General features: G+C 37.5%; 1 protein-coding gene across 1 annotated transcript; it reads left to right on the plus strand.

Moving 5' to 3' along the window:
• The first annotated feature begins 2826 nt into the window (after positions 1-2826).
• On the plus strand, positions 2827-5334 carry LOC145813175 (uncharacterized). The gene is made up of 6 exons (XM_082908447.1): positions 2827-3145; positions 3290-3517; positions 3662-3757; positions 4190-4586; positions 4692-4971; positions 5014-5334. The coding sequence occupies exons 1-6, from the start codon at positions 2827-2829 to the stop codon at positions 5332-5334; spliced, it is 1641 nt and encodes a 546-aa protein (XP_082764573.1).
• The last annotated feature ends 8407 nt before the right edge of the window (positions 5335-13741 follow it).

Raw genomic sequence — 13741 nt, forward strand, 5'->3', positions numbered from 1 at the left:
TCCTGAACTATAGTGAGCCCATATGAACAAAACGGGATTTTCCTCCTGGGACGTTCGGGGACGTCTACATATGTGTTGTTGTATATTTGACCACGGGGTTGGAATATGAGGTGGTTTTGTGTTAAAATTGATGAATTTGACCTTTGGGTTAGTATTTGGAATAAGGGGGGATTTGCCCTAATATGAGCTAAATGATTATTTGGTATAAATAATGGAATTGGTGCGAGAAATATGAAATTTGGAAGTTGTGTGAATGAATGGTGTAGTTAGATTTGTTAAATCACTCACCTATGGAAATTTGATAAATTATCTGTTTAAAAGATTGTATATCTGTTTAGAAATATATGTTTTGGGCTATCGGTGGAGGATAGCCATGATTGTTGTGGAAACTGCATGTGGATTAGGTGAATTGAAACCTGTCGTTTAAATTTACCTCATTGAATATGATGGTATGATTGAGATGTTGAATATGTGTCATAGATAGTCATTGTATATGACGATCCTTTTAATACATTGCACATGTACCATTGTTTGCGAGGAGATATGGGATGGACTCCATTTATAATTAAGTTGGCCGGATTGTCTAGAGTGAAAGTCCCAAAATCTTGTGCATATATGGGTGTCGGTTCTCTCGGATGAAAATTCCGTAAAATGGCAAATCTTGAAATCATGTACATATATGGGTGCCAGTTCCCTCGGATGAAAATTACATAAAATGACAACATCGAAGTGTTTGAATAATAGTTGTGTTGAATTGTGAATCTCTGAGTTGTAGCCTCACTTTAGATTGTTTAGATAACAATGAACTTGTCTCATGAATTGGCTCGGAATCTACTGGATTAATATGAATTGAATAGATGAAAATGAGATTGAGATATGGGTATTAGTATTAAATGAATATGGACAGAATGCGAGTTGGTTATGAATGTGGAATATTTACTTGGCACTTATATCTTAGTTAAACTTCATATATTGTGTTAGGCTATTTTTACTGGGTTTTTGCTCACCCTACTTGGAGAACCATTTTCAGGTACAGTTGACATGCTCCCTCTAAAAACGTAGCATGGGAGGACTTAAGAGCAGGAGGCTATATTTTTTTATTTTCTTGTTTAAATGATTATTCAAGCCAAGAGCTTTGTATGTATAGAGTTTATGACACTCTCTTTTGTTATAACCAAGTATGTCTTGGAAAGATGTAAGACCGCAGGGCATTCGCTTATGTTGAACCCTTTTGTATTATTACTTCATGTAATGAAATGATTATTTACACTCTGATTTATGTAACTATTATTTATGTTGTTGTGGATCATATCTATAATGTTATATTTTAGGGGCGTTAAATTTCTAACAAGGCAAACCTTCTAAACCTAATTAGAAAAACATTGGGGACAATTATATAAATAAAAAAAAATTACGTATAGGTTCTAATAAGTAAATTTATTATTCAATGGATTCTATGATAATTAATGACTTTTTTTTTTGTCAAATATTATTAAAAAAATATCACTAATTGTTAATTTTCAGTGCCAATTTAAAATTTGTCACAAAAAATGTCACTAATTATAAATTTTAGCGGCAATTTAAAAAAAATCGTCACAAAAGAATGTTGCTAATTTTTAACTTTCAACTATTATTTGAAAATTTTGTCACAAAAAAATACCACTAATTGTAAATTTTACCAACAATTTATAAAAATCATGACTAAAAAAAGTCACTGATTGTCAATTTTTAGTGACATGCAAAAAAAATATCACAAAAAATTATTTTTAGCGACGATTTTATTAAAACTTATTTTCAATAGGACTTGATAGGAAATAAATCCAACTATTATGACTTATTGGTAGTTTATCCCCCCCCCCCAAAAAAAAAAAAAAACTTAAAGTTTGAGTTTTCAAACAAAATAAACATTGAATTTTCAATTTTGTTAATTTAAATCCTAATCTTTTTATTTGTTTTCAATCTAAATTATTTATCTATTTTTATTAAGTAAAACTGACAAAAAAAGTATATTTTAGTTATTAAACTCAATATAAAGATACATAAAATGTCTAAAATGTTATTTTCATTGAGTTTAATGACTAAAATATTGATTTTTCTATTGATTTTACTTAACGAAAATAGGCAAATAGTTTAAATTGGAAAAAAAAAATTATGATTTAAATTGACAAAATTAAAAACTCAATATTTATTTTATTATATGTGTCAAACTTTAATTATTATTTTTTTATAAATAATTTCTCCATAAAATACACCTGTTTACATAGTTATTTATCAAATTAAAGTTAAACTTTTTGGGGATAATTATTGGAAAATCCTATTTGGGAGAGTTTTGAACTAAGAGATCCTCATTTATTTCTAATACACTTAGAAGTCCCATTTTTTTGGTAATGTTATCTGGAAGATCCCATTTGGTTAATTTTCTGACTGTTTTGTCCTTCGTTTCAGTGTGGCAACGGTTTTGGCTTGTATTGCAATCCCATTGATTGCGGTTCTGTTTCGGTGGTGGGCGATTTTTGTGGGGCGCAATCTTCTTGGGTGTATTTGAATGTTGTGTCTGTGCGCTTTTATAATGTATCAAACCGTGGAAATTATTAAACGTTGGTGTTTGTTTGGGAGGTTGCGAACATAGGAAACGGTGATCGTAATTGAACGCAGGTAATGTTCTTGGTGTTATGGTGATGTTGTTGTTGAGGGGGTCTACAGTTGTGGGGTGTGGGGGGAATTGGATGGGTTGGTGGGATTATATTTTTCTATCTAATTTCATGTCATGTACTATTTATGGTTTTCAAGGTTTAATCGCATATGTTTTTGTTTCCAATTGCAGGGATGGAGGATAACCAAATGTTGTTGTGTTCGTATGGTGATATTAACGTTGCCATCATGGTTGACGCGGCATTCACGTATACTAGACTGGTTAATCATCTATGTGAACGATTCGGGGATGTGTCTTCGGGTTCGGTGTCTATGTTTTTCAAGATCGCCGGGTATAATAAATTCAAAATGGATGACGATTTGGACTTCCAAAACATGATGTGCCTTGCATGGTCTTTCCGGGTGAACCATGTTGATGTCGTTGTGGAGTTGCGTATGAAGTCAGTAGGGGAAAGACGTCAACAGGAAATCAGTGAGAACGCCCACATCGGAAGTACATGACGGGGTTAATGTGACGTGCCAGAAGATGTTGATGGAGATGCTGACTTGTTACCAAATTTTTGCATTCATACACGGAAGGTGTTGTTGCCGGAGTCATGGGCTTTTGCCATTACCAATGTGGGGTAGTGTTTCGAAGGGGGGGCAGCAGAATTTCGGAAAGTACTCAGCAAATATGCTATTGAGTGTGGGTTCCAATTTAAGTTTAAGAAGAATGACTCCGTTAGAATTACGGCTGTGTGCGTTTTTAATGAGTCAAGGGGTTGTCCGTGGTCTGTCTGTGCTAGAGTGATGAACGTGAATGGATTTTTTTACTTGAAGAAATGGAACAACGAGCACATATACGGTGTTGCTGTGCGGACTGCAAGTAATCCGAGGATGGGTTCTGAACTGGTCGTTGATGTCATGGCAGAACGTGTACGTGACAAGCCACTGACTCGTCCAGCGGATATCAAGTATCATTTCTAGAAAGATTATGGTTTGCAAGTTAGTTATCGCGTTGCTTGGTTAGGGGTTAAGAAGGTCAGAGGTGACATTTTCGATGATCATTCTGCTTCGTTCGACCAATTGCGGTGGTATAGCAATGCTGTTATGGAATATAATCCTGGTAGTTATGTAAATCTGGAGTTCGATGCGAGCAACACACGTCGGTTCAATAGGCTTTTCATATCATTCAAAACATGTATTGATGGGTTCAATCATTGTCGGCCGCTACTATTTTTGGATGGTGCTTTCCTGAAAAGGAGATTCAAAGGCAACTTGCTCGCCACTACCACCAAAGATAGGATCAAAGGTTATGTGTTGTTACCATTTTTAACTAGCATGCTATAATGCATCCATTTTTTTGAGACACACGGGCTGCTATGGGGTGTCTTGAATGTGTGTGAGTTGTGTGTGTTGTCAACGTATGTCAAACCAAAACAGCGGGGCTCCTCATTTATTTTTCATACTATGAGTTGTGTGTGTTGGTAACGTATGACAAATCAAAACAGTGGGGGTGTCACACTTTTTTTTAAACTTTTGTGATTATGTCTTGCAGGGTTATTTCCATTGGCTTTCGCAATCGTTGATTCAGATAATGCATCAAACGGGGAATGGTTCTTACAAAATCTTGCAAACATAGTTGATGGATCCTGTTCGTTAACGTTTATTTCGGATCGTCATGTCGACCTTTTGGAATCCATACCTGTTATATTCCCAACATCACACCACGCATTTTGTATGCAACATTTACAAAGAAATTTGAGAGACAGAATGAAGTATGTAAACAACCCATACAATATGGGGCTGGTTATTAAATTTCGTCAATGCGTGTACGCACCAACAGTCGCTGACTTCAACCAAAAATTAGAACAATTTACACATTCTGGCCGCCATTTTGTGATAAATTTCCTAAAGGATTTGGATCTACGCTACTGGGCCAATGCATATTTCAGGTAGTAATTGATTGCTTTTCGGATATTTTCATTGATCCACATCAGTGTTTACATGTTACAAATTCAACTATTCCATGTAATTAACATTTCCACACAACTACATAGGGGCAATCTGTACGCAGAGATGTTATCCAACGCAACTGAATCGTTCAACAATTGGATAAAGGAAGCACGACATTTACCGATTACCAGGTTGGTTGACATGATCAGAATACATATAATGAATCAAATGGCGGATTGTCGAGGGGCATCAGACACATGGGCTGGAAAAATATGTCCAAAAATGAAGTCCAAATTGGATGAGACATACAAGAAGGGTAGATCGTGGACATACATCCAATTAAACAATGATGTGTACGAAGTCCACTCGCACCCATCCATGTTGGTAGATATTGGGAAGCGTACATGTTCGTGCTTTTAATGGCAGATAAATGGGTTGCTTTGTGAATACGCAATGGTTGTCATCCGGAACAACGGCATAGATTTGAATGTTTTAGTAGATCCATATTTCCATGTTGTCAACTATCGGGTGTCATATTCTCACACAATATATCCAATCCTGACGGTTGAGAAACCAGAAATCAGCCCAGATAAATATGGCATACTCCTTCCCGTTGTTCGGCGACCACCCGAGAGACCAAAGAAGAAGAGGATATTGTCTCAATGGGAGGATGTTCAACAAATTCGATGTGGGAGATGCAGCCGGATGGGGAATCATAACAGGACAACGTGCAAGAAACCAATTTAGCGTCACTTTATAACATGAAGTTGTCGATTATTTATGTTTAGTTTCGTATTTCTTACATTTCACATAACAAAACATTTGGGGTTTTATGTAGCTCTACCTACATTTGCTTAGCTCGTTTTATAATAATTATGGGGACTCCTTTCGGGTTTAGTCCATATTCACCCAATGATCAAGTACCAAATAAAACTTGTACCATCCATAGCATGATCCCAATGTGTGAATATTTTGTGTTGTCCCGTCCAAAACCTCATTACCTCAAACAACAATAAAAATAGTGTATTATATCGGGTTTGACCCTGGATGCAAGACATCCACAACCGACATTCAGTACATTAATTTCTCTAATGTCGAACTTCAGTTGGCAGTACAGTAATCAAACCAATCATAATTCAGTACGTAGTTGTACTTGTTCTTGTTTTTCCCCTGTAACATGTTCACAAAGGCAATCAATTGAACGCACCAAACTTCGTGCATGCGCATGAACACTTTTTGCATTCCATTTAACTCCACAAGGTCACATCACCAACATCAAAAAATACCTGTTGACACAACATTCCCTAACAACATTAGTTGCGTTCGCAAACCCACATTGCAACATGTTCCATGCTGTAAGCTCAAATTCATTGGTAAAATTGCCAAATATAGTTCAATATATACTAACACATGTCAACATTTTCTCTGGACAACTGTTATTAGAACACATCAATCTATGAACAAACATGTCCTCACTGCTAACTTCACACTAAACAATACATCTTCCACACCAACAACAATAAACATCACACCATCATAATCACAATCACATTGTCTGGAACCAAAGAAAATTCATTGCATAATAGGACCATACCAAAACGTAATTCAAAAAGGCATACGCCAAATCCCAAAAATAATACCGTCACAATATTAAACCAAAACAAACCACATTAAAACATAATAATCGAAACATGTGTAAATATTGAAACAATCTATCAAATGTCAACCACGATTGTCATCCGAAACATCTTTTAACCCACAGACAGGGTCGCCCACGAAAGCCCTCACCATAGCGGTACGTGCACAAACGCAGTTAGTGTCTTTCATTGTTCGTTCGATTGGGATATGGTTAACATACTGCCGCATGATGTAGCACACAATAATTGCGCAATCTGGACTGTCAATAACAACACACAAGATTCTTGTGTACAAAACAGTCAATATGTTGTCCAATATCGAGGACCATAAACAGTTGACGTAACAAAAGCAAACTGCGAACGTACCATTTCGGACGCTGTTGTGGGCAATCCACAATAGATTCAATAATACCATCTCCATCTTGCGTACTAACCACATCTTCATGTGATGCCGCCTGACGTGCCCGGCGAACATAGTTCAATACTTGCTCTTTCTACAACACATAGAATCAAAAAAATGAGGAACAAATCACCAACAAAACAATGTCACCATGTACTAACAAATGGCTAATCAACAGCCTTAGGCGACCTTCACAAACCCATAATTTTTTTTTTTTAAATTCCACAAACGTACCAAAACCAGTGCTTCTTTGTAGTGTACGTCTTCGCCACTGTTGCGGGGTCGCAATGAATTGTAATGTTTCCAAACGCCATCTTCGGTGTCGTAAATAACCAACGTCCAGTGTGATTTGAAACACATTGAGAAGTGAATGTACCTAACGTTAGCAGCTACGCGCATGTGCGTCTCCAGATATTTATCCCTCGAAGTTGAACTTGGGTGTTTCACCATGTCCTTCACCACATATAAACATACCAAACCAAACCAACAACATGAATGAGACAGTACAACAAAAAATCATAACACAATCTATGTAGTTGTCATACCAAACATATGCTTGAGAAGAAGTATCACTTCTCCGGGAAATCTACCCCTACTGCCAGCGCGTCTTGTTCGCTCAACAGGAGCTCGGCACATGCGTCAATAACCTTCCATAAATCAACATATATATCAGTATCTACATGACGCAACGTTTATGGCAATAAACACATGTTATAATTCATTAGTTAGTCCACAACATTTTCAAGGCACATACATTTCCTTTCACCCCAGCAGGGCAGACCAAATTTCAAATGTCTGAAAAATAGACAAAAACATCTTCTTTCGCGTCAGCCCATATAATTGCCCTGCACAGGGAAATCACATTTCATTTCATGTACACAAACACCGGAAATACAATAACTAAATACGACAACTAATTGTGGTATACTTACCAGTCACCATGAATCTCGTAAGTGATGTTCAGTTTGTGTTTCATTTCCTCGGGTATTAATTTCCACACGGCCAGACGATTGTTTAAACCAAAACCCATACGGAGTTTGACAACTACAGCAACCTTACGCATGACCACATCATCATCGCAGTCAATCATGCCAATACTAAACCTACCTTCTTCTATTAGAGGATCCCTTAAATTTGTCCCGGTTTTCCTTAAACATCCCCGAGCCAGCGGGTATTCGTACTCCGGTAAGTTCCGTTCGCGTTGAACCTTATTCTTAATATTTCTAACAAATGAATTCTGCAAATACGACCCCTTATTGACCTCCAAACACCCTTCACTGACTATCTACATTTCTGGATTGGACACCGTCACATTAACACCTGTTTCTCCATGTACTACATTGTCATCGGCAACGACGCAAGCAACTCGTGCTGAGTTGACACTAACCACATGGCTCGACTCACGTTGCGTGATATCGTGTATAATTTCCTCAGCAGTCTGCACATTGCCAAAAGCAAATGGGTCCATACCAGCATCGGCATCACCGTCACGGGGTCTCTTTGTCATTTCTTTAACTGGTTTACCGGTAAGTTGATCCTCAAGTTCGGATATCCTTAATTTCAATTCGCCAATAACCATGCCCAACTGTGTGATGCTTGCACCTCAAGTGCTTTCGTCAAATTTCCAACAAACAGGTTCGATGCTTTCGCCAATAAGCATCCATTGAATCCAACAAACAGGTTCGATGCTTGCACCTCAAGTGCTTTCGTCAAATTTCCGATTTGTTCCTTTAACTTGGCAATCACAAGATCTTTGCTTCTGTTTTCGACCTCCAGTCCATTAATTATTTTGTACACATGCTCAATGTTCACAGGTACACCCAGCCCATTAGTAACTGTCCGTTGTGCATATTTCATATCTGACACATTTTCCATGTCCACTTGCATTGGTTCGGTAACGAAACGCGGCTGCCCATTGCCTTCAACACGCTCGGCATCGCACCCTTTCTCATTACCAGCATTTTCGGCATCCATGTTACCACACACACGCCCAACAACACATGCCCCATGTTCATCAAAATCATCGTCCAACTCAAGCTCCAACACATTGTAATCACCAAGTAATTGTGCCCGTTCATAAGACGAAACTCGTAATCTGTCCGAATGCACCTGCACACACATGACACCCATACAAAACATTCCCAACATCAAAACATGCCACATAAAACACAACACCATCATCAATATACACGCCGAGAAAAAAGAAAAATGCAATACGCACTAACTAGTACACGGTGATACCAATCTTGTTTGCCTCAAATTCATCACCATCTGACAATGTACGGGTTCGCATTTTCACCATGAGACTGCTCAAATTCCACTTCATAAATCTAGGAAACATACCTGTACTTTCGGCATCCACCACGTTCATGTGTTCACACAGCCAATACTACGCATATTACAACAATAGTCACAAACAACCAAACTATACACCAAATTTATAACAATGTACAAAAGACAAAGTTACGATGTGGTATAGGCACTTACCAAAAGGACAACCACACAACCAGTTACTTTTCCTGGGGTCTGACAAAGCTCCTTAACTGATCCCATTAGTACGTTTCGTATTGCGGAAGTCCAATTGTATAATTTCATCGTCCCCAGGTTTTCTATTATTCGAATGAAATTCCAACTCACAGATTCTCCAGAAGTTGAAAAAAATAATTTCACACATACATACAATGTTAGTAGCTTAGCTGTGTCTTCAACCTCCTGCTCACGAGTATCGGTGACCGCTTCCAATAACAGTGTCCTTACAAGAGTCGAGCTAATGCGTGTCACATTTGAACACCTCCGCTGGATAAAGTCAGACGGTGGATGAGGCCAGTTTGACAGCACTAACGGTTGCCCACCACATTGCAGCCCAAAAGTAAGTCTGATGTCACTGTCGCGCAACTTCAGCGTCCCATTCCCAATGTGAAACACATCATCATTCGCGTTATATGCTTGGATAATTTTGTAAACCAAGCTATCACATTTCCTGAACTCCTTCTGGTTCAGATCATTACAGAGGATTGCGTCAAACAACAACCAGAGTGGTGTTTTCATCAAGTGGGTTTGGTGTGCGGCTGTCAAGCCATAGGTGGACACAATTTTCACTATGCTCGCAATATTAGACCGGTAATTCAGCCTAATTTTGCTAACTTTGGGTGTAGCAGGAACACTTCTCAATGGTTTCACTTGCTTGTACAAGATACGCCCTTGCATCCCCGTGCCAAGCTTCTTTACGGGAGGCCGAGCAACGGAACTCAATCTCGACTTATCCCTTGAACGGGTTGTCGGGCTTGATGTCCTCACGCCATCTGCATCATGAATAGAACAATCAAGAATATTTACATTTCATTCTTCCCCAAAAAAAATATATGCATATATAATAGCAGATTAACAGCCCACAAAATTTGATGGAAGTGGTAAATATACTCAATATGTACGTTCACGCAATTTAAACATACCAAACCATCACACACAACCTCATTTACACAAAACATTGCGAAACACATCACACCATCCCACATCCCACATCCCACTGCAGCGTTCCATGCATACAACACCTAATTCAAGTGAATTCTAATTAAGCCCAAACGCCAACATATCGACCATCACAAGAAATCTTTGAACAAAACACATCTATAGTCAAAGAGGGACCCATAGTCAAAGAGGGACCCACACTACGTGTTATTAACATCTCAAGTATGCACAATACAAAACATGCGTCCTAATGCAACACACGTCCCGTCACAATTCATAATTATCGGTGGAAAACACATACACTAGACACCGGACTATAATCTTTTATGGGTTGGGACATTAGTTGGGCATGCCCACGTCACCAACTTCACATATTTGGCCTACAAATTGTTGTCATAATAATTCCCCACCATCCCCCATCCACATAGGCCCATACCCACATTTGGTAATTAATCAGCACTGCCTCGCCACCCTGATACGCCCTAACGTATCCAACAAACAAACACTACTACCATCGTAGGCACCACATTAATCAAATCCTCAACACACCCACCCCACACCCCCAAACCCCCAGGACATTAACCCCATCACCACCCCTACCTACCACACAAGCCCAATCCATAACCCACATCCGGACTATAGTCTTTTACGGGTTGGGACGTTAGTTGAGCATGCCCACGTCACTAACTTCACATATTTGGCATACAAATTGTCGACATAACAATTCCCCACCATTGCACATCCATGTCAGACCAAACCCACATTCGGTCAACCGTCATTGCCTCGCCACCCTACCACACCCTAACGTATCCAAACAAACAAACAAACACTACTACCATCGTACGCACCACATTAATCAAATCCCCAACACACCCACCCCAAACCCCAAAACCCCCAGGACATTAACCCTATTACCACCCCTACATACCACACAAACCCAATCCATAACCCACACCCACTAACATCACCCCTCACACCACTACATTCGATTAAACGTCCTACTGACATACAAATTACAAAACACGCACCAACCCTAAAGGGACGTACACCTATACCATGCACCCCACATGCATTACCCCACCACAACTGCGCATACATCCCACACAGTACTCACCTACCAACACACAACAACCACACCTAATATGAAAAGTAAGTACCCCAAACCCCACACACAGAACCCACATCAAAACACAATCTAAGAAAATTGCAAAAATGAACACATTACAAACACACACCCCCAGCAATATTCAAATAATATGCCGCAAAACATATGACAATATAGATATGGATACTCACTGTTGCGCGCCATCGTCATCCAGATGGGGGGTCGTTCATACCTTCACAACCCAACACTAGCAGAACTATTTCACAGCGGGAAGAAAGCCAATGTTCATGTCGTCCCAAATGTGTAACACACGCTTGAAATAACAGGATCCCTAACCTAACACTGGGTATGTTCCAAAATGGACCCTGATTTGGTGGGATTTTATGGGATTTCCTTTTATCCAAATTTGGGATAAGAATCCGCTCACATCATCACCGATCCCAATTTAAATCCCTGAAAAGTCAAAAACAAATTATTACCTAATTTGCAAATGTGGTTTGCTTATATGGTCGCCACACACAACCCACGCACCCGAAATTTCAGATCAACTCGGCGGCGACATATTATCAGAAAAACCCTAATATTTACATGGTTTAAAGTAGAATCAAATTTTTGGCTGGAGTTTGCGTTGTCGGTTATCAAACTGAATTTGTGTGCTACGTAAAAACCGATGGGGGGTGGCGATGTACCTTGTTTAGTAATGTGTTCACCATTCAAACAACAACGGGGTTGCACTGCCGCATCAACACCTTACACTCGTCAATCATGAACCACGCCAGTATGTTTTCCGAGGCAGTTTGGTCTGACTACCGATGTGGGCTTCACCCGACGTGGATGTGGGCTAGTGTGGATTCCTTATTTTGCCAAGGTCTAGGCCCAACATGTGTATTTGGTGACGTGGGCTTGTCCAACTAACATCCCAGTCCATAAAAGCCTATAGTGCGCTTTTGTACAACGTGGCAGACAGTAACATACGAAATCTATATTAATTAACCATTAAATTTAATATCTTATGGGTAGAAACGTAATTCACCAAATTTTGGGACTTGTGAGAGTATTATAACACATTTGGGACTACAAGGTTCACAAGTCACCCAAATGGAATTTATAAGTCAATCCCCCAACTTTTTATTTTATTTTATTATTATAATTTTTTTTACCAACTACACACACTTTTTTTAACCTATTTATCAAATGTTGTTTATTTTATAAGGTGGTATTGTAAATGAATGCCCTAAAGACAATAATTAACAAAACTTTAAATAACTATATTTTTTTGTGACACATTTTTATAAATAAAAAAAAAGAGATTTCTTAGAAATCATTTTTCAATTACTTGTATCCCAATTAGTCCATAACATATTCTTATATTCAATAAATCCTATGATTTAGATATTTGATTCACCAAATTCTAATCGTCATATTTAAAATATTTTAAAGACAATTTTACCCTTGCAAATATTTTTTGAACGCTTAGTAGCTTGGTGATGTGAATATTTATATTTTACAGTGTGAAGAATGTTCACTTTACGAAACATTCACACTGTTAACGTGAATATTATTATTATGGATATTTTGATAACTATATCACCTATAAGACTTATTAGAATATAACAAAAATAATTTAAACTAAGTAAAATATAAGTAGGTGAAGAGAGATTTATGAATAAATACTCCAAAAAAATACTAGCCTCGTCAACCTTTATGAATTTATATATTTAAAATATAACTTTAAATTTAAAATCATATTAATAAATTGGGTAAAAGACACTAACTTCTCTTGAGTTTTGAAAAAAATACAGTCAATTTTACATTTTTAATATAATTACATTGACTTCTCTTTTAGTAAATTTAAGGTGACTGGAACTAATTCAGATAATAAGTAAACACTACAATAAATGTAAATAAATAAATAATATTATTATTTATACGTTTACATGACTAATAAGTTGCTGATGAAAATATGAATTAAATTTTAAAAAAAATTAATGTAATTATATCAAAAATTTAAGATTAATTATATTTTTTCAAATTTCAAATAAAATGAGCGTAATGTACCATTTTGTAATAAATTAATTAAACTCGAATTCAAAGAAGTAACATGGAGTTGGAACAAGTTTGATAAAAGAAAAAACTGCAAGTTGACTTCAAAAAAAAAAAAAAGAAAAGTAAAAAAGGTCATAGATAACTTTAGTTCTCACTTTCTCACTTTAACTTTTGTTCCTTCGAAAAGATGAGAAGCGGTTTTCTTTTGACAAGAATTGCAAAATTCTAGGAGAAGAAGAAGATAGACATAGACAGCTCAATTTCCTATAGTCTGGTCAACTTGCCTTAAATTTCTTCCTAACTCTGTCCAAACCCCCCCAAATGCCCCTCCCATTGTAAATAGACTCAACCCCCCAACGACATTTCTTCAAGAATTGAAAATTTCTAGAAGGAGAAGAAACTAGGGATGAAAAGGTTTGAGCGGAAGAAGAAGAGTGGATGATAAGGATGAGGAAAGAAATAATATTATAAAAATTGTAAAAATATAAATTTAAAATT

Source organism: Camellia sinensis, chromosome 15, assembly GCF_055761805.1.
Source record: "Camellia sinensis isolate YWXY chromosome 15, ASM5576180v1, whole genome shotgun sequence".
NCBI classification, from domain to species: Eukaryota; Viridiplantae; Streptophyta; class Magnoliopsida; order Ericales; family Theaceae; genus Camellia; species Camellia sinensis.